This window comes from Meleagris gallopavo, chromosome 12 (assembly GCF_905368555.1).
Source record: "Meleagris gallopavo chromosome 12, MGAL_WU_HG_1.1, whole genome shotgun sequence".
Classification (NCBI taxonomy): domain Eukaryota; kingdom Metazoa; phylum Chordata; class Aves; order Galliformes; family Phasianidae; genus Meleagris; species Meleagris gallopavo.
The window spans coordinates 14,102,737-14,125,950 of record NC_139415.1 but is presented as its reverse complement, the minus strand read 5'-3'; the positions used below and the strand labels follow the sequence as shown (position 1 = coordinate 14,125,950).

At 53.7% G+C, this 23,214-nt stretch overlaps 1 protein-coding gene and 1 long non-coding RNA gene across 3 annotated transcripts; one reads left to right on the top strand and one right to left on the bottom strand.

Annotated features, from left to right (window-relative positions):
* The first annotated feature begins 185 nt into the window (after positions 1 to 185).
* On the top strand, positions 186 to 22,337 carry RGMA (repulsive guidance molecule BMP co-receptor a). 2 transcript variants are annotated; one of them, XM_085233814.1, is made up of 4 exons: positions 186 to 499; positions 6,661 to 6,776; positions 16,889 to 17,400; positions 19,285 to 22,337. In XM_085233814.1, the coding sequence occupies exons 1-4, from the start codon at positions 201 to 203 to the stop codon at positions 19,993 to 19,995; spliced, it is 1,638 nt and encodes a 545-aa protein (XP_085089940.1). In that variant the 5' UTR covers positions 186 to 200; the 3' UTR covers positions 19,996 to 22,337. The 2 variants fall into 2 exon arrangements, with proteins under 2 accessions (XP_085089940.1, XP_085089941.1); XM_085233815.1 differs by lacking the exon at positions 186 to 499 and having other exon boundaries at positions 6,420 to 6,776.
* LOC146543561 (uncharacterized) lies at positions 6,550 to 8,148 on the bottom strand. Its single transcript, XR_014885811.1, has 2 exons — positions 7,331 to 8,148; positions 6,550 to 7,249 (listed from the first exon to the last, which is right to left on the bottom strand). It is a non-coding gene; the product is annotated as an uncharacterized LOC146543561 (long non-coding RNA).
* Positions 22,338 to 23,214: the final 877 nt, after the last annotated feature.

The following is a 23,214-nucleotide window of genomic DNA, read 5'->3' as shown; positions in this document are numbered from 1 at the left end:
CCCTGCAGCCTCGTCGTGCTGCCCAAGGAGGGCTGCAGCGCGGACCCCCCAGCTCCCATAGCAGGGTCTGCTTCTGCTCCCCCACCCCCCTCTCCGCCGCATGCTAACGGCTCTGCTCAGCGTGCGCGGAGCGAAGGAGGGAGGAGGGAAGGAGGGAGGAGACCTCCCTATCTGGCTCCATCTCCTCCTCTGCCTCTCACATGCTCCGGGAGGGCGATGCGGCTCCCCGCGTCCCGCTGAGCGAGGCCGCTCTGCTCCCCGCCGGGGCTGCCCTGCGCAGGGCAGGGGGGGCCGCCTTCCTTCCCCCCCCCTCCCCGCCACCGCTACTTCTTTCTTTCTTTCTTTCTTTCTTTCTTTCTTTTAATTTTTTTTTTAAATTTCTCTATTATTATTTTCTTACTGAGGAAAAAAAAAAAGGCAAAAAAAAAAAAAAAACCAACCAAAAACTCCCTGCACCCACCCCCCGCGGAGGGCTGGAGAGGCTGATGCGGCCGCTAAGGTAAGCGGGAGCTGCGCGGGGCTGCGCGGGGCCCCCTCGGCCGCATGCTGCCCCCGGCCCCCCGCATGGCCCCGGCTGCCTGCTCCCTCCCCGGCCTCTTCTATACGGAACCCCGGCTCGTCCCCTTCCCATCCGGCCGGCTCGCTGCTAGCATGCGGTTATTAATTTATCCACCTCCTGACTGTCGCCACTAAAGCTGCACCTTCCTGGGCTAAGCCAGCCGAATAATTCTTTGCAGACCACCGATGAGAACGGAAAAGATTCCCTTTTCTCATCGGTGGTCTGCTCAGAGCGGGGCCAGTCGCTGTGACCGAGCTGGTCTGCAGATGCGCTGCTGGGGTCTCAAAGCGCTGGGTGGGGATCGCGAGTCGTGGAGGCTGACAGCTGGCCAGATGTGGGACGTGGGCAGGGTGGGCGATGCCTAACAGCTGGCCAGATGTGGGAGGTGGGCAGGGGCGGCTGCTGCTGTGTGCAGGGAGAGTACACACAGCTGGAGCGTGGTTGGCCTCGCTGCTGGGGAACTGGCTCTGCAAACAGCCCCCGATCCCAGCCTGGATGCAGAGGTGGGAGAGGTGTAAAGCAGCAGCAGATCGCCCTGAGTCAGGACAGTACAGGAGCACCAGCCCTGCAGCCTCTGTCCAGGCTTGCTTCCAGCCTGGGACCTGCACGTTGCTCTTCTTAAATATTATATACATTGAAGGAAACCGGGCTGTGTTTGCAAGACAGGTGCTTTTTGTTGTGGTGGTGGTTGTGAGGCAGGAGATGAAAGTTTGGTGTTGTTTTGATGTGATTCTTGATTGCTGCCTGTTGGAGTAATTGCATCGCAATTGCTCAGAGGTAGAATCAATTTCCCCAAATTGAGATTTTAATGGGAGCTCGCAAGCTGCTGTTATGTCATGTGGTTTAAGGCGGCGTTGGATTGCATTTATTTTATAAACTGGATCCTTGTGCAGGCGGTGCAGGGCTAACAGCACCACCCAGTGGGGCCACGGCCACCCCCAACTGCTCCCCCCATGAAAGCTGCCACCGGCCCAGTTTCACCTCCTGAAATACATAGAGAAGTGCTGGATTTACAGTTTTTGCTCCCCTCCCACCCCATGAAAAGGAAAGTGTCTTCTGCAGATATTCAGGAAAAAGTTTTGAATCAGCACGTCGGAATCTCAGTAATTGCACAAAATGTGTGCTATGGGATTCCTGCATTTCTGGCCATCGCTGTCAGGAATTGACACAAGGGGACACAAGCTGGGTTTCACAGAGCATTTTCCATAAGATCTCTCAATGACACCTTTCTCAGCTGAAGATGCACATTCACAAACACGCACAATGTCATGCCCCACCTTTAAACGTGGAGACCCAGGAGATGTCCTCAGCTGACCTGCCAGGTTGGGGTGGGATTAAGGAGCTGTGTTTGTACTTTCTCAAGACAGCAGTAGTTATTAAAGGCGGCAGGGAAAGCCAAGGTTGCCCCCCTGTCCCGTTGCACAGCCTGGTTTCTGTCTCTGCTGATAAACACCCAGCTCTGGGTGCGAATTCTTCTGTGCTGTTTATTTTTTGGCAGTTCAGGTTTACCCATCTTTTCTGCTGAGCTGACATGTGGCCATTTGAACTTCATCCTGGGCACCTCCCAGCCCACCTCTTTTTTTTTTTTTAGAGAAGCCCAGATGTGCAGAAGGTACACTACAGAGGTAGTGCTTGATTCTTACCCCAAAGAGGAGACTAGAAAGTGCAACACCCTGCAGAGAACTAAATACACAGAGAGTGAATGCTAGGCAGCCCTCCAAACCCTACAGAACAAGGGAGAGCTACAGTCTGCCTCGTGCAGGACTCTTACCCCACAAGGCTTTCCCTTCCCTTTGATTGCAGAGAAAGGAATACCACCAGTCAAAAAATAAAAAACAAAAAATCATAGAATCACAGAATCATAGAATGGTTTGGGTTGGAAGGGATCTTTAAGATCATCTAGTTGCAATCCCTCTGTCATAGGCAGGGACGTGACGAACTGAATTTGATGGGAACTATCCCCACGTTTCACTTTCTGTGATGAGTGAGACAAAGTTTTCTACCTTCTGCTTGCCTTGTGCTGGTTTGGAGTGCTCGGAGGTTGCAAGTCTGGAGCAGGCACTCGGAACAGAGAGCCTGAAGCATGGTAATCCACAGCAACTTCAATTAGGGCTGCCGTTAATTAGCCACTCTCGGCAGATGCAAAGTTGCAGGTCGACAACGCACCATTTCTACTTTACTTACTGGTGCTACGAAGCTATGCATATTCCACCTTCGCCCCACTGGCCTCTCTTTGCATAGCCGGGTCAGTGAGTCTAACGTTCACAGAGGCAGGTGGATGATCCCAGGCAGCCAACGCTTTCCTGCACTTTGCCACGCAGCAGCCTTCAGTCCCAGCACGCCTGCCCCATTCGCTCACATCAGACACTCAGTGCATGGCTGAGACCTTGGAGGGACACTTTGCTACCAGCAGTGCAAGGTGACAGGTTGGAGGGAAGAGGCTTCAGGCACTTGCTGAGCAGGCTCGAGGCACACAGTTCAGGGAGAGCAGAGTTTGCTTGTGCTGTCAGCTGGGGAAACTGCAAAAGTATTTAATAATAATAATTGAAAAAAAAATAGCGAAGGAAAGGAAATGAATTTCCCAGTATACTGCAAACACAAGAGGTGTGACTTATTGCGGAAAGATGTGAAAAATGTTGGTTTTTTTTTTCTCATTATTTCTCTTCTCGTTCAGAGCTTTTTTCTCTAATAAGGGAATCTTTCAGAGCACAGGTGTTTGCTTTTACTTCCATAAGCATTTTGGAATTGGTTCGCAAACCTCCCCAGATAATAATTTGGGGGTTTCCACTACAAACTTCCCTTCCTCCTTTAGGGAACGATTAGCTTTTTTCTGCTTAACCCAAGCACGTCTCGTTGCTGAATGGTGCAAGATGAACTTCCTGATCACAGCTCACCCCAGCCAGGACACGAACAGGACGCCTTGTCCTGAGGCAGAGAAGGCAAAGGCATGTTGCAGTTGTGCAGGGATCACTGCATGAAAGGAAGTTCACAGGAGAGTCAGGAGCAGACCAGGACTCCTCTAACTACCAGTTACAGCCCTCAGAAATACTCATATTTACTATTCTAGTGATATAATTACAGGTGTTGAATAATTCCATTAGGAAGGCTGTAAGGAAAGGCATCACCTTTAAACCTTAGGGTTCAAATTAGGCACATTCCTTCAGCCCCATTGAAGCCCACAGATATGCATAGTGTGGCATAGGGCAGAGCGCACTGGGAAATGCTCTGAAAAATAAATTCAGACCAGCAGGGCCGGCTGAGCATCAGCAGGATTCTGTCGGCTGACGGAGGCTGGGATTTCTCCCTGCGTGTCACTTGGGAGCTCCACTGTGCCTCGGAGGTGTTTGCACATAGCGGTGGGTGGTTTCCCACATATTGTTTGCAAAAAGCACTGGGCTGCCTGAACAGGGAGCCTCATCCTGGCTTCACGAAGGAAAGGAGCAAGGGAAACTGCAGTCAGTGCTCTCCAACACATATTGCAGAGCCCCATTGGGCAAGGCAGAAATCCCAGCTTCATGCTGCTTTGGTCTTAGTGGTTGATTTTAAGTCCACGTCTTTGATTCAGCTAATCAGAAAGGTGAAGGTGACCTGAAAAGCACAGAGCAGGGAGCAGGAGCTGAGACACACCTTATTTGGGGCTTTTTCATGCTCTGCCGTTTCAGTTGGGACACATCTGTTGTTTTCTCCAGTGAAATCCGCTGCTTTGATCGGTGCCAAAAACAGCAATCCCATTTGCAATGCGTGATGCAACTGTGCAAAGTCAAGGAGAAATTTTTTCAGAAACCAGAGCCAGGGGCAACAGCTCATTGCTTTACAGCTTTTCCTGTACCAAAGGCAGAAGCTCCAACGAGGATCTCATTTTTAAAATATCGCCTCAAACAGGATTTTTAGTGTATCATTTCCATGTGTCAGCTTGCCACAAAACAGCAACACCAAAGCGGGGAGGCTTTAGGTCAGACAATCCGACCAGCCTCACAGCAGCAGCTATTTAGCAGCTGGATTTTGAATGGTGGTCATTTGGCTGTTTTGCGAGTTAAAAACAAATAGATCACACTGTCTGTCATCAGTGATAGCAGGAGGGACATTTTTCATACCGGAGGAAAAGCAAAGGGTGAGCTGAAAGGAACTGGGGCTGAGAAGTGGAGGGGGTGAGAGGAAGAGGAGAATATTTGCAGCCTGTGCCCACACCCATCAGCACCTCTGCCTGGGTGGCAGCAGCAGCTGGAAGGGCCATACTTGCCCCCATCTGACATCCCCCACAGAGAGGTGCCTGCTGTAGGCCTTCCTCCCCCACTGCCTCAGGCCTGGATGCAGCCTACCAGCTCCCGCCTGGCGGAGCTCCCTCTGCCCTCAGCAGGCATCACCTGGGAGTTGGAACTGGATGATCTTTGGGGTCCTTTCCAATCCAACAACCATTCTGCGATCCTATGATCTGTGTGCAGCTGCGGGACCCAGACACATCTCCCATCAAACAGGCAAAGCCCCAGGATCTTTGGATCCCATCTGGGTCCCATCTGGAAAACCTCCAGCATTTTAATTCTGGCTGCAGCCTGGACAAAGCCCTCCTTCATCTGGAGGCCAAGGGGCTCAAGCCTCCGAGGAGAACCAGGCAGGCACTGTTAGATCCCTCCATTCCAGGGATATCTTCTTGTCTCCTCTTCCACGTGCTTTCTGTGGGGTATTTGTAGGGAGGAAATCACGGACTCTTCTTGGAGACTTGAAGCTACCATCAGGCTGAAAAGCATCCATCAGGGTGCAGTGAGGCAGAAGAGAAGGCAATTTCCAAGGACAACTGGAAGCAAAGTCAGCGATCATCTGTAGGCTGTGCTGGGCCATGGCAGGAAGGGCCCCATGTTAGAGGGCACTCAGAGCTGGGAGAGGGGCAGGAGAACAGCCAGCATCCTTCTTTGTTGAAAACCCCTCAGAGAGAAGAGAGAAAGCATTCAGATGGTGAGAGGGCACTCCCTCAAAGGAGGGCTGACAATCCAAAATGGGGAAGTTAAAGCACGTTAGTTGGAGCATACTGCACCCGTGGGCACTCTCATTCAGGAGTTGTCTTTAGTTCACTGTGGCTAAAATATCCTCTGAGGGAAATTTTAAATAGATCCGAGTGGGCTGTTAAGGGGATGCTTTCCTCCTGGCTCTGCCTTTCCCTGGGTGGAGCACAGCCCTGGGACCTGCAGGTCCAACCTGCTTGCCTCGTCCCGCTGTGCACCCAGGGGTGGGAGGAAGAAGAGTTTTGGAGCCCAGCGGGCAAACCAGCGTCTGCTGTGCTCAGAGCTGCTGCTGGGGAGCAGGAAGGAGCTCCAGGACTCACTGGGGCCACCGTATGGCACTAACAGTGGGATTTTTCCCTAGAAAAAAACGATACGTTGCACACCCAGAGCTAATTCAGCAGAGGTCTGGAGAAAGCACAAGTTACACAACGGGCTGCATTGCGGGCTGCATTTAGGGGACCCCCCCCCTCCGCAAAGGTAGACCTCAGCCCGGTGCAGGGCTGAGGACTGCAGAGCCGCACTTGTGACTCAGCCGGGTTTACATCAGGACCCGGAGGGGTTGCGAAAGGCTCGCACCTCCCGCACAGGTGGGCGAGCTCTCACAACCCCTGCTTCAGCTCCCCTCCCCTTGGCGCCTTTTAGCTCCAAACGCTGACATTTGAAGGGGGGGGTGGTACCACACCGCTTTCCCCAGGCCGCACCCCCAGTCCCTGCCACCTCCCCCCGCCGCTCCCTCCGCCTCCCGTGGCCGCCGGCCCTGCCCCTTCCCCGCCGCCGCGGAGTGGAGGAGGCGCGGGGCGGGCGGCGGCCATTGGCGGGCGGCGGGTGACGGACGGCCGAGGCTGGGCGGGGGGAGAGGAGGAGGAGGAGGAAAACTGTGTAATCCTCCAGTGCAGAGGGCACCGGAGGAGCTGGGGCCGCCCGTCCCTGCATCGCTCCTCGGAGCCATGTGGGGCTTTTAGATTTTATTTTTTTTCTTATTCTTTCTTTCGATTGATTTATTTTTCCTTTTTTTTTTTTCTTCCTCTTTTCCTCCCTTCCCTTTTTTTTTTTCCTTTTTTTTTTTTTTTTCCTTTTTTTCTTTTTTTTAAACTCTTCTTCCAGGGAGAGGATAGTGGTTAAAGCTCGAGCTGGATGGATGGGTATGGGGAGAGGGGCAGGATCCACAGCCCTGGGACTTTTCCAAATCCTCCCTGTCTTTCTCTGCATCTTCCCTCCAGGTAAGGACCAACCTCTTGTTTTGAAGACCATCCCCTGCATATCTCCTCTCCCCTGCCCGTGGGCCTCCTCTGTGCTTTCCGCAGCACTTGGCCACATGTTTAAGAGGAGCGGGGAAGAGTGGGGGGCTGAGATTTGCTTCCCCCCACCCCGAGCGTTGGCGGGGGTTTTGCCGTGCGCTCACCTCTTTGTCTCCCCGCTGCCTCATCTCACGGGAAAAGAGACGATCGGGAGGGGTTGGGGGGGGGGGGAGGGAGAGGGGAAGAAGGAAGAAAAATAATAATAATTCAAACAACTGAAAACAATAGGGCGATGCAGGAGGGATTCGCTCTGACAGCAGCCGTCAGACCACGCTGTTCCCCGTCCTTGGGGGTGCCCTGAAATAGCGGTGGGGGCACCTGAGCGCGCCTGATGCCCACTGATGCGTTGATGGGTGCGAGTGCCGGGGGGGTCTGCTTCGATCGCCGCTGCTGTGCTGGCATGGGAACAAGACGAGGGGATGCGGTTGGGAATGGAAGGCGGTGGGGGGGGAGGGGCACAGCCCTGAGGTGCTCACCTGGGGCGGGATGCGTGGTCCGGCTGCCCCCCGGCCCCCCCGCCGTCACCTTCCTGCCCTCCGCGGGTGCTGCAGCCTTTGCATCGTTGTTTCGGTCGCAGATAGTCGAAGTGGGGGCGGGGGGGGGTTGGGGAGGGGTTCAGCAAATGGCTGCACGGCGACCAAATGGCCCGGCCCCGCACCGGCGCTGCCCCGTAACACCGCTGCCCCCCGGCCCCTACCCCCGGTTTGTTTGTATTGTGTCAGAAAAGGAGAGAATTTCAGAATTACAGCTGAAAACGCCATCTGTTTCCAATGAATCCCCCATAGTTTTTCACAATGTTTTTGGCAGATCTCTGCCTGCAAATTCCTTCAAGCCCTGAGTGCTTGTTTTTGTTGGGGGAGGGGAAACCGAGTCCACAGAGGCGGATTTGTTCCTTCCAAAACTCTCCAGTTTCTTTACCTCCTTTTTTTTTTTTTTTTTCTGCTTGCAAAAAGTTGGGGGGGGGGGAGAAGGAGAGAAAGCAGGAGGGAGAGCGAACAGCCTTCGAGCTCCGCTCTGCCAGGTTTGTTTATCTTGTATTTGAGCACAAGTTTCCCCTTTTTCAAATTTTATGCCTTTCTTTTGCATAACTGTAGGTGCAGCCGTCTTGCACACACATGCAGCAAGTAAATAAAGCGCTGCTCTGCGCCCTCCTGTCTTAAATGCAGTGAGCCCATCTGTGCCGTGCTCACGCCGAGCCGTCCCCCCCAGCCGTGCACAAACGCCTATTTTGGGGGGTTAAGCCATCGCAGCACCCACAATGCCCTGTTCCGAGCGGGTTGGGGCTGTGAGATTTACGGTGCAAGAAAGAACTTGATACGCGATCTGCCCGCCTGCTTTGTTTGATTCTCCCTTCAGCAGTCAAATAAGGTGCAAAGAACTGGCAAAACGGGGCGATCCGGAGCCGGCGGGAGCAGGGAGCAGACGGATGGTGCTGCCCGTGTGTGGTGCTGGGGGGGCCCGCTGCCAGCTCTGGGGGTGGGAAGATGGGGATGGGATGCGTGGGGGGGATTTCTTTCTCCTTTCCCCCTCTTGGTTTCCCAGTGAAGGATGTTGGCAGAGCACCCAAAGAGGTGTTGCGGCCACGTAGTACCCCAAAACCTGGGGGGACGTGGGGCTTGGTGGGCTGGGTCGCTGCCTCATTGAGTCCTGCCTTGCTTATTTACTTGCATAACCCCCCCTACATGCAGCTTGTGCTGGATTCCCAAGTGTACTGCTTTCACACCAATGACTTTAACCTGGCTTCAACTCCATGGAGGTCCTGGGGGGGGGGCGGTGTGCAGAAAGCTACCACTGGCAGAAGTCCTGCATGGGGAGCAGGATGGTGCTCACACCAAGCCCTCACTGCTGGATGTTCGTGGGACCCTTGTGTCTGGGGTGCCTCAGCCTTCCACCTGGGGCTGCACTGAGTTTTCTTACAAATCCTTTTGAAAATCAGTCCAGTTTGTTGCTCTCCCACACGTCCTCTAGTTCACTTCGGTTTTCCCTGATGGTGGCATGCTTCGGCTGCTCTGCCTGAAATATGCTTCTGCCTTCAAAACATTTTCTACCCTTGGTCCACCTGGGCAAGGGGGTAGATTCCCAGGGAGGATTCAGCCCAACAGCTTTTGTCACACTGGCAGGGAGGGATGTGATAACAGCATTAAGCCAATATTGAGAAGAGGAGCTGAACCAACACCACCTGAGCACCCTTGAATAGGGCCTGGGACTGGGAGGACACTGTCAGTGCTGGGAAGTGGGGAGAGATTCAGATGTCCGCCTGGAAGTACATGGGCTTCTCTGTAGTACTACATGCTGAGCTGGCCTTGTACCTGGATATGGGGTGGGCACTTTGTTTGTTTTTACCCCACAAATTGCCTTCGCAAGATTCTACGCCCTTGCTGACTGGAAATGGGGGAGTATCGGGGGTGACTTTGGGTTTATACTGGCAGCAGCTGAGGTTTCCTTTTTTGTGGCCAATGCGGGTGTGTGTGCGAAAGCACTCGGTGCAGCCCGAAGAACTTCCTGACCTGGGGCTTTGGGGCTAAGCACCAACCTGCTGGCCCCAGAGAGCTGGGGCACAGTGACAGTGAGCTCTGTGCTCTCCCTCCAGCTCAGCCCTGGGTGAACATTAGTGGAATGGCAAGAAAAAAAGCAATGGCAATGGGGGTTTGGCACAGCTAAATGGGTACTCCAGTAAATGCAGAATATGGGGGCCTAAAGAGAAGTTGGTGTCCCAGATGGTTTAAATGAGGCTGGAGAGAGCTCAGGGCTGCTGCAAGCTTGGAGTGAGGTGGGGATGTAGGGGTCTGGAGTGGGACAGTGGATGCTCAGATGCAGCTGTGCTCAGATGTGCAGATGGGACAGCTGAGGAGTCTTATCTTGGGGCACTGAGCACATTTCTAACAGGAGAGCCCCTAAGTGCCTTTAAAAAGCTTTGCAACCTGCACTTGGCAACAGCCAGGATTAAAAGAAGAGCTCCCATCACTGGGATATTTATTCCCTCGTCTTGTCCGTCAGCTCTCAAAATAACAGAGCGTTCGATTGTAGCTTCGAGATTGCTTTGCACTCAAGTGCAGCCTGGCTGAGTAAATCACTGCTTCACCAGCTGAAATTCCTGCAGCGAGGGGGAGAATTGAATTATGTCCAACTGCAAAACCAGATGCCATCCCCTTGATGAAGTCATAGGGCTCTGACTGCGGAGAACAAGCTGGCTCCTACAACTGAGCAGTTCTGTGCAACGTCCCGGCCGCGGTGTGCGGGGCTGCAGTCCCTGCGGATACGAGAACAGCAAGATGTGCAGGGTGCTGAGTCCTGCTGTGCACTGCGTGAGCATACTGAGCAGTTTGCATGCTGAGAGATTCTGGCTCTGGGCTTTGCAGCCGTGGGCATGGCTGAGCACAAGGATGGCTGAGCACAAGGATGGCTGGGCAAAGCTGGATGGTTTTCTGTTACTTTTTACCTCATGGGCGCTTTGGTCCCTGTGCTTCCCCAGGTGTGACCCCAGCATTTCTTGGGTCCCACCTAGGTTTTGGGTTAGGTGCTGTGCCACCACCCCCCGCCCTGTGCTCAACTCAACGCCTCCGATGGAGATGCCGCAATTTTTTTGGCAGGCATTTAATTGTATAAATTTGCCTCATCCAGATTTATGTGCTCCGGGCTTTTCTCCATCTCCTCATTTTGTGTCTCATTTACCTCTGCGTTTGAAGGGTTGAAATTTCACAAGAGCACAGCGGGGATGATTATTCCTAGAGGGAATCCACACCTGTAAGCATTGAGTGCTTCCCTGCCAGCCCTGCTGCGGCTTGGGCAAGGAGGGGGAGGGTGAAGGACCCGCTGCCACACCTGGGGGGCCCGCGGGCGCTGGTGGGTGGCAGCTGTGCCTTCAAAGGCACCCTGGGAAAACAGCTCGGGTGCATGGAGCGCAATGGAAATCCAAAGCAGATGTCTGTGGGGCTGCCAGGCCTGAGGTGGCTGGGGCTGGTGGCTGGAGGAGGTGGCTGAGGGCAGCTGTGTCACCGCTTTAGGGACAGGTGCTGTTGCAGAAGCTGGGGCTGACGTTTCGTATAGGGGTTGAGGGAGGAAAACCGCCTTGTTTTCCACCAGGCTCACCTTGGGTGAATCCCTACCTGGCCCCATATTCTTATCTGTAAAATGGAGCTCTCCTCCAAGGTGGTTCACACGGATGTTGTTGGTGTTGGGAGAGCAGCCAGGAAAACCCGTGGTGTGACGTGGCGGGGAGCTGCTTTGTTAGTGCCCTTCTGCAGATGAAGAATCAAAGGAGGTTGCTTCCCTCGCTCGTCTTCCTCTGTCCACCCAGCTCTCCATCTGTGTCTGTGAAGCAAAACTCCACAAGCCTCCAGCAGCAGCACAGCTCCAGGCTGCTGCTTTAACCAAAGAAGTAAAGGCACTGCTGAAGTTTGAGTCCCACAGTGAAGCCGAAAAGCAAAATGGGCCAACCTGCAACTTGCTGCTCTGGCCGTGAATCCTCAGTCCTCCTTCCGGTCCATCTTGAATGTCTCAAAATTTGCTGGGTCCAGTCGGAGCAGCATCACAACAAGCTCCAAAGCAGAGGGCTGCTGCTTCTGCACTGATGTCAGCTCTCCCATTTGGGCACTGGGAGGGGATGCGCTCAGCCCAGCTAAGCGTGCCGCAGTGCGGTGACCCGGAGCCAGAAGGGCTGATTGTGACAGGAATGGTCGTGGGCTTCTTCCACAGCATCTGGCAGTTCATGGCCGGGGAAGGCACTGACGCTGCTGTTTTCCTGCCTGTGCTTGCCCCGTGCCTGTGATGCTGGGAGAAGAGGGATGGGGGCCATGAACTCGGTGCTGAGGACAACGGGGAGTTGGCTGTGGCAGGTCCTCCAGATGCTATAGTGCTTGAGAGGGGAAAACTGTGTTCTTTTTAGCACAAACAAACCGAATGGAGGCCTTCCCCAGCATCCTTTTAAGCAACACCACCGCTGGGCTTAAAAATGCTGCAGATTCAACCCAGTTCTCAGCACATCCTTTATTGCATCTGTGGGTTTAATGCTTTTAATGCATTTACTGCTGCCTTGGCCACTGGAAGAGAGCACGAAATGCAGGCTGCAGCGCCGAAGGTGCCTCAGCTGAGCCAACCTCCCCATGCACGCCCTTGCAAAATATGAGCTGCAGCGTTTTAAGAGCCAGGTTTATTTTTCTCCTGCAGTTCCCTCCTCTCGGTCCTCCTCCCCCCACTTCAGCGCAACTGAAACCTGATCTAATCCCTTTGCACATGGGTAATTTATTGGTCTATTGGGCTTTTCTTGATGGCAAATTGCATTGTCTTTCTTCCTGGGTTGAGGCTTTGGAGCAGTTTGCTGCATTCCTGCAGCTCTTTTCTCAGGGCTGATCTTTCACACCCCCTCTGAGCACAGTCAAATCAGTTTTATTGGGCCTCTTTGTTATGCAAACGAGGCAATAATAAGCAGGCTATTATTCGGCAAGATTGGCTCTGATTAGCAGTTCAAAGAAGGTCGCTGGCGGAGCTCCGGGTCGGAGCTGGGCCGAGGGTGATGCTGCCCATCCCCATGGGTCCGGACCCCAAAACCTCACAGGAGGAGCTCCGCAGGAGGAGATCCACTCCGTACGTTGTTCGAGGAGCACTGTGGTCGTTGCAGCCCTTTTCCCATCGTTCTCCTGCGTGCGATGTCCATGCAGGAGCTGCACGCTCCCCGAACTGAGCCGAGAGCCGTGCCTTTCCTATGGAGGTGTCGGCATAAATATGTTTATTTAGATTACTTAAATAAATATGTGTTTAGGAGACCGAGTCTACGTGCTCAGATGTGAGGCCAAAGGTAATTACGTTTTACTGTGTTCTCCGAAAAGGCCTTTTACTGCATGTGTGAGGCTTGCACATCTACACTTCAATCCATGTATTTGGAAAGAAGCGGGGTGATGTATTTGCATCACATGTGGGTGATGAAATACTTTCCAGCCCGTTACTAACCAAGAGGATATTAAACAACATCTCTTAGCAGTGAACGCTTTAAAATTAACAGGTCTGGTTAACATGCACCCAAGACTCTTAAAAGAACTGGCTTTTGACTACTGAAGCTAATTTCCAGTAATTCTCATTGCTGGAGAAATTACAGGAGAAGGGATGAATTGTTGGGTTTGTGCTGGTTTTCTGCAGGAGAGTAATTTGGGTAAATGAATTTCGGGTAACCTGATGCCCGAAAACAGAGGCACTGATAATTAGAAGATGGTTAAAGTTTGGCTCTTAAAGTTGGATGTATGTGTGGAGGAAGCCTGAAAACTTACCCTTAAAGCGTGCAGCGTAGCGGGGCTGTGCTGGAGGGGAGCACGGTGTGGTTCTGCCATAGTGGTCTTCTTCAACCTTCATGATCCTCTGTGGGCTTAGGGGTGATGAGTCCATGGTTGGACTGGATGATCTTAGTGATCTTTTCCAGTCTTAACGTTTCTGTGATTCTCTGATGGCAACTGATTTTGGGAAGCAGGGAAGTGTGCCTGATGGAATATGGTGAATTCACCACTGCTAGGCACACTGCGGGGGCTGGTGGATGGCCATGGCTCGTGGATAAACTGATCCCAGTGTGCGCAGGCAGAGGCGAGGTGAGCCTTGCAGAAAGCCTCCTGCCGTGGGGAAGGGAGGCAGCAGGCTGATTGCAGGGCTGGGCAAACACCTTCCAGTGGGAACTTAAAAGTGCAAACCGTTTAGCTTATCTGGAGGATTGACAAGTGAGTTGATTGCCATGTGTAAATATCTTTGTGGGAAACACATGCTGGTTACTAACGGACTTTTTTTACTGCTTTGGAGAAACTCGCTGGTTCTTTTTATGTCCTTACAATGAAGGCAGATAAAATCCACTTAGAAGCAGGACCCACGTTTGTAAAGGTGATAAACTCCCACAGCAGGGGCACTGCTTTTTAGCCTGTGGTCACCTTGGGCTGCAGAAGTCCTCCTGGGAAGTACACTTGAACAACCGCAGACACTGAGCTGGCAGAGTGGCTGTCACTGAATGTTTTGTCTAGCTTTTAAACTGCCAGCCTTGACACTGAAGGAAATGTTGTCCCTTGTTGGAATGGCACCAAGCCCCTGGAAGAAGTGAGGAGGCCAGGTGTCATTGGTACCACCTAGTCCTCAGGTTGAAGGTCCCTTTGCCACAGACCACAGTGACAGTGTCACCCAGAGATGAGGGTGTCATGCAGAGCCTGGAGAGCCTCCTCAGTTTCCTGCTCAGGAGGGGTTTGTTCCTGTGCTAAGTCAGATAAACAGCTAAAACAGATCCATTGTGAGGAGATGGAAAATAGATTATGTGAAATTGAATAAGCATCGCTCCCTGGCCCAGGTACAAATGCACAGCCTGCATGACTGTACCAAAGCTGCTGCCAGGGGAAGGGGCACGGCGTGGAACAGGACACGTTTGCTGCCCTCCGTGGTGGCTCTGTGCTGTGTCCCCAGCATGGTGGTGGTGGTGGCAGCCATGTGTCTTGCCCAGGGCTGAGTCACACAGGTGCCTGCACAATCATTGCATTGAACAGCAAGGCTGTGCCCGCCGAGCCCTGCCTGCAAACCCACAGCCATCCAGCCCCGGTGGCCAGTCCACACCATAGCAAAAAGAGGAGGCAGCACCCCCAGGGCTTTGCCAAATCGCCAGCCTGCTGGGAGGCACATCCATGGAGCAGCACGGCTGTGTGCAGCCCCGCTGTGCACCGCCCCATGTGCTGCTGCCACGGCACCTGGCTTGGAAATGTGGCCTTATATGGGGCCGTGTGCGAAACAGTGAGAAGGGGACGGGTGCCAAACCCAAGCGATAACATCTTAAAGAGGAATGCTCCCCCTTTCGGGCTCAGGGAGGGAAGAGATGGGCTTCCTTGCCATTGTGGGTATTATTACTATTTTTTTTTAACCCTGAACCTTATAAAGTGAGTGATCCTCAGTGGTGTGGCAGTGTGGGATGCGTTGGGCACAGAGCGTTGGGGACAGTTTTGCAGCAGCAGCTGCCCAGGGGCTGGACTGGATGGTCCTTGAGCAATGGGTTATGACTTCACTCCTGCTGAGAATTCCATACAGCTCATCCCGGTGTCTGGAACCAGGGCTGTGGGTCTTGAATGCCCAGGGATGTGTCCTGTTGTTCCCAGGGGCAGCAACATCTGTCTGTATGCAGCCTCAGGGCACCCTTGAGCAAAGCGTTAGGCATAATGGGAAAGCAGGGATCCTGTTGCCTGGTGCCACAGGCGTCGGGGACAGCCAGCAGTAGTGGTACCAGTCAAATTTCTGTGTGCATTTTAATTCATACCTTCCACTGGGAATGCCACCTCCAGCACCGACCTTCCCTTTTCTCTCTGCATTCAGGCACTGTGCAGCTATAGTATGAGCTGTAACAACCACAGCAGAAGTGTCAGCCCATGTCTCAGGTCCAAAGCTTGTTTTCAGGTCACCTCCAGCCGATGGCAAGTTACAGCTGGATACAAAGGTTTCCACAGTGCTTCTTGCAGGTTTAAATTGGACACTGCCAAGCTGAAACAGCTCCTGGGTTCTCAGAGCTGTTGCTAGCATCTGTGCTTATTAAAACAAGAATTTTAAAGCTGTGAGGAACCTGTCACCGTTTCCTATTTGCACTTCGCTCTTCTTGGAAAGAGCACGCAGCCCAAGAGCCGGACTGCTGAGTGTTTTATAGCTTTGCTCTCTCTTTCTGATTTTCCAGCACTGACTGTGTTTAGGTTTCCAACACTGCAGTGTTTAAAACTAAAACACGCTGTTTTCCCTGCAACAATGCTGGGTTTTGTAACTTTCTTTTTAAACAAACGTGAAATGATTTTGGCACAGATGCGTTGCCAGCCTCCTTCTAAACAAGTGCCAAGACAGGAATATATGCACATTCAAAAGCATCTGGAAATAGTGGGGCTTTTTCTCTTGTTGCTCTGCTGCCTTTTGTGCCTGATCCCATCTCTGAGCCCTCTGAAGGGGTTTGATGAAGAGGAGAGGAAGGAAAGCACCATGAATGTTAAGTGGTGCGAGCCTGGGTTCACCCAGAAGGGCTCCGGATTGGCACAAGCAGTGTCTGCATGCTGTTCAGTGAACGCCATGTGCTTTTGCACAGCTGCGTTCAGCTCCACTCCAGGGAAGCCACACAACCCTGGGGAATAAGCACTGGCAAGGGGAATTAAAAAAAAAAACAACAAAAAAGAGCAGGATCCAAATTTCCTTTCCCTTCCTCCAGCTTGCTGAGCCCGGCAGAGGCTCTGCTGCCTTCGGCTTCTCCGCGTGGGCAACAGCAAGCGGGGCGGCTGGCAACCTGCACCCTGCTGTGCCGGTTTTTCTCCTCTGCGTCAGCCTCCCGTTCTCTCTCTGCATGGGTCACGGTAGGGAAAGGGCCTCCTGCCTCCCGCCCCAGGCTCCCCGAGCACCCGGGGGTGCACTGCAGCATGGGGTGCTGCAGGAGGGGTGCACGGCTTCTCAGCTGCAGCACCAAACCTGGCAGCGCGGTGTCTGAGCTCGGATCCCGCTCTGCTCAGTGCTGGTATCACTGGGTGTCTGGGGCACAGTGACTGTGCTGGGGATGGGTTTTCCCATGCCCAGGGAAGAAGAATAGGAAGGACCATGGATTTCTGCCATGGTGAAGATTAGGCAGAACACGCGGTAATTTGCCCCACACCGTTTTCAATGTCAAGTGCTAAAAGGGCATAAAAACCCCATTGCATCTCTCCCACCACATTAAGAACCCCACTGCTTCTCCCACCACATTAGTGATCCTGCCTTATCCTGTTAATGAATGAGTCCCATTCTTCAACACCCTGTTTTCCCCCAGGAACATTCATCTGAAGGCCGGGTGCTCTTTCCCTTCTTGGCTTAAATCGGGGCACATTCTGTTGGCTTCCTTGGCTTTGATGCATGAGAGCTGGGTCATGTGAGAGGGTCACGTCTGATCAGCGAGGTCACGTCACGCGGTGCGACCAATATGATGGGGTTGGGCTGCGGGAACCCAGCTAGGAGTAGAGCTGGACCTCACGATGTGCAAGGTGGGCACCACGCAAGCACTGACCCCGTTGTGTTTTCTCCCTGCCTCGCAGTGACGTCTCCATGCAAGATCCTCAAGTGCAACTCTGAGTTCTGGGCGGCCACGTCGGGTTCGCACCACCTGGGAGCAGAGGAAACCCCGGAATTCTGCACGGCGTTGCGCGCCTACGCGCACTGCACCCGTCGCACCGCCCGCACCTGCAGGGGGGACCTGGCCTACCACTCGGCCGTGCATGGCATAGACGATCTCATGGTGCAACACAACTGCTCCAAAGATGGCCCCACGTCCCAGCCCCGCCTCCGGACATTGCCCCCCGGGGATAGCCAGGAGCGCTCTGACAGCCCCGAAATCTGCCACTATGAGAAGAGCTTTCACAAACACTCGGCAGCTCCCAACTATACCCACTGCGGGCTCTTCGGGGACCCACACCTCAGGACTTTCACAGACACGTTCCAGACCTGCAAGGTGCAAGGGGCTTGGCCGCTCATTGATAATAACTACCTGAACGTCCAGGTCACCAACACGCCGGTGCTGCCTGGCTCCTCAGCGACCGCCACCAGCAAGGTGAGCCTTGGGCACAGCTCGTGAGCAGGGTGCAGGTGCTTCCGAATGCCATTTTTTCCCAAAAGCTGTCTCTTCAACAAGTTGCCCATCTCCTTGGGGAGGGTAAGAGTGGGAGTTCCTCTGAAAGCGGGCGTTTGGCTGTAAATATCAGCTGCCCATCTAGACTTTCCTCATCTGTCTCTACAGTTAGAGAGATTGGATAGTATCACAGAATCATTAAGGTTGGGAAAGACCGCAGAGATCATCTGGTCAACCATTGACCCATCCCCACCATGTTCACCAACCATGTCGCTAAGTGCCACATCCCCATGGTTCTTGAACACCTCCAGGGACGGTGACTCCACCACTCCCTGGGCAGCCAGGGCCAGCACCCAACACTTCCTGAGAAGAAACTTTACCTCATATCCAACCTGAACCTCTCTCGGTGCAATTTAGAGCCATGGCTGCTATAACTTAGGGGGCAATACAGACAAAAGAACGGGGATGACAAATTTAAGTCCCCTCCTGAGGGACTCCAGATGTCTGTGCAAAGGCAGACTGGGAATGACGGCAGCACTTTTTCAGGGACAGCTGAGGTCTAAACAAACCCGGGGCTGGCTCTTAGGGCCACCACTTCTGGATGTGACTGTTTCAGCCTGAGCTGAAGCTGACATTTTGGTTTTGACATGTCCCTAATAAACATCCTAAGAGATAATTACTGATGCTTGCAACTCCTTATTTACCAAAGGGTATTAAAAACTTGCTGAAGCGGTGCAGTAAGTCTGGCTGGAGGGAGGTGGTCCCTGAGGACACAGGGACCTTCAATTCTAGGCTGGATCCCAAGATCACTATTTTAATTGAGTCTTTTCACCCGTTATCTCCCTCACGGGCTTGTGGTGGCAAGAGATTAGTCATGAGATCTGCAGCACAAGCTATGGGAAGCATTCCTGGGCCACTGATAGTGGACCATGTGCTGCTGAAAGGAAAGCCTCTTCCTCCAAGGCGCTCTTTGTATTTCTGCTTGACGATCTCTGACTTACCCTTATGCCTTCCAGCCAGAGAAGACAGGGTAGGATCCAGAGAAGGTGGTGGGACATCTGTGGGAGGGGTAGTGCTGCAAGGTGATGCCTCAGGACATGGTCGAGGAGAGGACAGCAGAGCTGCCACTGGGTTGGGAGCATCTGGAGCTCAGTGGAAGAGTGGTGGGAAGAGGGGCAGGGACAGCTTGGGCTCATGCTGGGAGCAGAGTGGCTGGGAGCCACCCGCATGTTCAGCCCAGGCCTTCGACTTGCCTCCATTTTCCCCTTTGTATCACGCCTGTTTGAAGATACTAAATGCATGTGGTTGAGATGGAGCACAACATGTTCTGGGGTCCAAAGGCAAAGCTCCCGTTTGTCTACAAAGCCAGGGAAGGGAGGAGGCTAGGACTGTGGGATGTGAATGCCATGGGAGTCAGAGAAGCTCCACTACCTATTGGAGCCAGGCCCTGGGGGTGAGACAGTGCTGCATGCATGGGCATGCCACCACAGGCCTCTGCCTGGTGATCCTGCAACCAGCTCCAGCTGCATGGGAGCTCTGCGTGGGGCCTGGAGATAACAGCACAGCTCCAAGTGGTGCGTTCAGTCCAGGCTCTGGGTCTTGGCATCAGTGCATGGTGTCTTTACCTCCATGCTGAAGCAGGATGACCATATTTGAGCATGTAAAATTGGAGCACCCATCTTGTCTGGGTGTGTAAAGTTGGGGCAGCTTCTTAGGAGAAAGTGCCTGCCCCTGAAGTGGAGGCCATAGTCCTGGCTGGGTCGAGCAGGCGGCGTTTTCACCTCCCACCTTGATCCTGGTGGTGGCTGTGTGCTCTTAGGGGATCAGCTTGTAACCCCGTTCCTTTTTATCCTTCTCTTCTCACAGCTCACCATCATCTTCAAGAGCTTCCAGGAATGCGTGGAGCAGAAAGTGTACCAGGCAGAGATGGACGAGCTCCCTGCTGCCTTTGCTGATGGCTCCAAGAACGGCGGCGACAAGCACGGAGCCAACAGCCTGAAGATCACCGAGAAGGTGTCAGGTCAGCACATCGAGATCCAGGCCAAGTACATCGGCACCACCATTGTGGTGAGGCAGGTGGGCCGCTACCTCACCTTCGCCGTGCGTATGCCAGAGGAGGTGGTCAACGCCGTGGAGGACCGGGACAGTCAGGGCCTCTACCTGTGCCTCCGGGGCTGTCCGCTCAACCAACAGATTGACTTCCAGACCTTCCGCTTGGCTCAGGCCGCTGAGGGCCGTGCTCGCAGGAAGGGGCCCAGCTTGCCGGCGCCCCCTGAGGCCTTCACTTATGAATCGGCCACGGCCAAGTGCAGGGAAAAGCTGCCCGTAGAGGACCTCTACTTCCAGTCCTGCGTCTTTGATCTCCTGACTACGGGGGATGTCAACTTCATGCTGGCTGCTTATTATGCCTTTGAGGACGTGAAGATGCTTCACTCCAACAAAGATAAACTGCACCTCTACGAAAGGACACGGGCCCTAGCCCCGGGAAACGCGGCGCCCTCGGAGCGTCCCTGGGCCCTCCCTGCCCTCTGGGTAGCACTGCTGAGTTTGAGTCAGTGTTGGTTGGGTTTGTTATAGAGTTTTGCTCCTTCACGCTGTGGGGAAAGGAGAGCAGGAGAGGACAAGGGACAAGATGACAGCACTAGACAAGGAGAGATTGGAAAAAGGATCCAACGGGGAACACGTGGATCGTCCTCAGATCTCAGCCCCTTTTCAGCACCCAGTCTTTCATCACCCCAGCTCTTGCCCAGGAGGAGCACTATTTGCCCTGAGGACGTTTGGGAGATTTTGTTGGACTGCACCTCAGGAGGTCCTTCCTCACTTGCCCTTACCTTCATCCTCCTCCTTTCTGTAGCATGAGTGCTGGGGAGCCCCCACCTCCTTGCACCGCTGCTCCACGGTCCCAAAACGCTCATGGTGACTGTGATGTTGGTGTGTGTGAATGTGGCTTTGTGTCAGGGAGCCACAAGCGTGACGTGGCTGGGCTCCACTTTTTGGGGTGTGCTTCTTTCTGCAGCCCCATCGCTGCAGGATGCAATGCAAAGTAACAGGCAGGGGCCAAAATGGTGGGGCTGACCACAGAAAGAAACGAGGTATCATGGTGGAAGGAGGCCCTGATCCTCAAGCTACAGCTTGTGTTTTCTGTGGTTCAAAGGGCATCTGCTATTTTAGCCACTTCACCTGGCTGATTCACTCCACAGTTTTATTCCTGGCTCCCTTGTCTCTACCTGGACCCACTGAGGACTCTTGATTGTGACAGGAGAAACCTGGCCAGTATTCAAGCATTTTCTTTAACTTCTGCCCAGTGTCAGACGAGCTCCTTGTGCCATTTGCTCCCCTAAATCTGGCACTGGGGAGGCTGCTCAGTGGGAGACCCCATCTGCACCCCCTCGAGCCCCGCACCCCCTTACCTGCCTGCGGATCAGCCAGGTCCTGAAGCAGGAGCATCCCTCTCTGTTTGCTGCTAGGTCTCTGCTCCACTCCTTCTCCCAGGGTCATGACTTGCAACCCCATTGCAGACCCACTGCACCTTAAGCCCATCTGGGCTTGTCTCTGGAATGGGGCAATGTTAGAAATTCAGCCAGGAGACAGGATGCAGCAGAGGGCCCCCCTCCCCATCTGCCCCCAGATGTCTGTTCCCTCCCTCAAGACCATGGATAATCTCCTTCCCCCACCACACAGTGCTTCCCTTCTTCCCGTATTCCTCTGTGGTTCACCTCATTGCTCACTGAACAAAAGGAGACCACCTTTGGTCTGCACCTTGGAGACCTCTTTGTGGATTTTCCCTCCTTTCCTCAGGGGGAATTTCCCATAAGTCATCCCCCAAACATGCATCACTCTTGGGGGAATGTCCTGCTCAAGGGAGGTCTCTGGGCATGATGAGACAAGCTAGCACCAAAAGAGGTGGGAATAGGCGACCTTTGGCAGTCAGAACTGGTGCCAAGAGGCAGCCTGGTGTAAATACTCAGCGTGACTTTTCATTGTGTCCTAACAGCTCTAGAGCTCCATTTGTAAAGCAGCAGAGAAATGCAAAATTGTGTCAATGGATGTAATTTATATTGTCTCTTTAATATATAGAGCCCCGGCATTGATCTCGTGTGACTGTACAGATGAAGAGATGTAATTGGTTTTTAAACGTTTAAGGAAAGAAAAGTAACAAAAAGGAAAAAAGGAAAAAAAAAAAAAAAAAAAAAAGATGTGTTTACTACTTTGCTCCTTGCTTTGTTTGCTGGTGCCCCAGGAATTCTGTTTAGGCAGGTTTTAAAATAAGGATATCGCAGTTTGACGGCACTGAGGAGACCAACTGCTGGGCTGCTGGGCTTCCCCACGTGTTGACCGCTCAGCAAGGCTGATGGGGACGTTTTTGCTATACTAAATAGCCAGACTTTTGTCTCTTGGAAACCCCAAACCCCCATTTTGAAAGGCAGAGAGTTTCTCACTCAGAGGAAACATCCATCTCTTGCTGCTACCCCATAGGTAACAGCCATGGTGCAATGTGGTCTTAACTGACCAAGCCACAGCGTGCCAACAAGTACATCCATCCCGTAAGACCTCCCCTAATTACCCATAAAGCGTAATTTCCAGCCAAGGAAAGCCTATTTAATTACCGCATGGCTCAGTCCCGCTGTTGGGGTGAGCAGCCCAGCCGGTGGTCGGCTGTTAGAAGGTGGTTGGGGTATCCCTATTTTAGAAGCAAACAGTGAAGCACTTTATTTTGGTTGTGTTCGACCCAGTTCTGCTTAGAGGTGAAGTGTGGCCAAGAAAGACCCGATCGACGGAAACAAAAAGGCGTAGGGAAGGGAGAAGTGTGACAGGATGGTCCCTGCGCTCAGACCCACGGAGTGTCACCGCCTGTACATACTGTAAATTATTTATTGAGAGAAACGCAAGTAAAGTTTGAGGGTTTTTTTGACAATAAATTAGTGGGTCTCGTTTTGTTCCCGGTGTGTTCTATGCTGCTGCTGCTCGCCACCCGCTGCCCCATTTCCGCCCCTTCCCCGAAGCAGCTCGCTTCAACCCGTAACCCGAGGAGCCTTTCACACCGCGTCCCTGCGCTGGGATTGGCCCAACCGTGCGAATTTCGCCCCATCCCGGCTCCCAGCGGCCCCGCAGCTCCTGTCCGCCCGCAGGGCAGCACGAGATCCGAGATCCCCCCGGGCGGCTTTTTACTGGGAAGCGGCCGCCCTCTGCAGGGCCGGCTGTGCCACGGCACGCGGCGAACGCGCGGCCTGAGCGAGGCGGGGCTCGGCTCCCAGGTGCGGGGCGGGCGGGGGAATTGCTGGGGAGCGGCGGGCGCTGCCCGGCCCTGTGCCGCACCCTCACACGGCCGAGGGCGGGCGTGGCCGTCGGCCGAGCCCACGTGCGGGTCCCTTTGGGCTGGGGACGGTCTGTGAGCGGATCAGCCTGACGTTCCACCACCGTGCCCAAATCCTTACCTGCAGCCTCGTCCGCCCCGAGCTTCTCCACCTTCTCCGTGGGCTCCCCTGCGTCCGAGACGAGGCAGCGCTGAACGAAGACCCGCAGCCTCGGCTGGGTGCGCAGCGCTGTGCTCAGGGCAGGACGGCAGCCCACCTCCCACAGCCCCCGCTGCAGGGCCTCCAGCCCCTCGCCGTTCTGACAGCCCATCATTCTTTCCATTAGGAAACCCATTTTTCAGGGGCACGTAACTCAGCTGTGAAATTTCACTCCCGGTCAAAACTTGGCTCAGTTCAGCAGGAGAGAGGCTGGAAAGGGGAGGACGCCGTGGCTGCAGGTGTGAAAAGCAAAAGCCCTTTTTACAATGAGCTCTTATAAACT

What these genes read in the sequence shown, in the direction of transcription:
- RGMA (XM_085233814.1), top strand. Translation starts at nt 201, where the DNA reads ATGCTCCGGGAGGGCGATGCGGCTCCCCGCGTCCCGCTGAGCGAGGCC. An exon ending in AGGCTGATGCGGCCGCTAAG is followed by an intron (nt 500 to 6,660) that starts GTAAGCGGGAGC and finishes CTCTTCTTCCAG; the next exon opens with GGAGAGGATAGTGGTTAAAG. An exon ending in CAGCGACCGCCACCAGCAAG is followed by an intron (nt 17,401 to 19,284) that starts GTGAGCCTTGGG and finishes CTCTTCTCACAG; the next exon opens with CTCACCATCATCTTCAAGAG.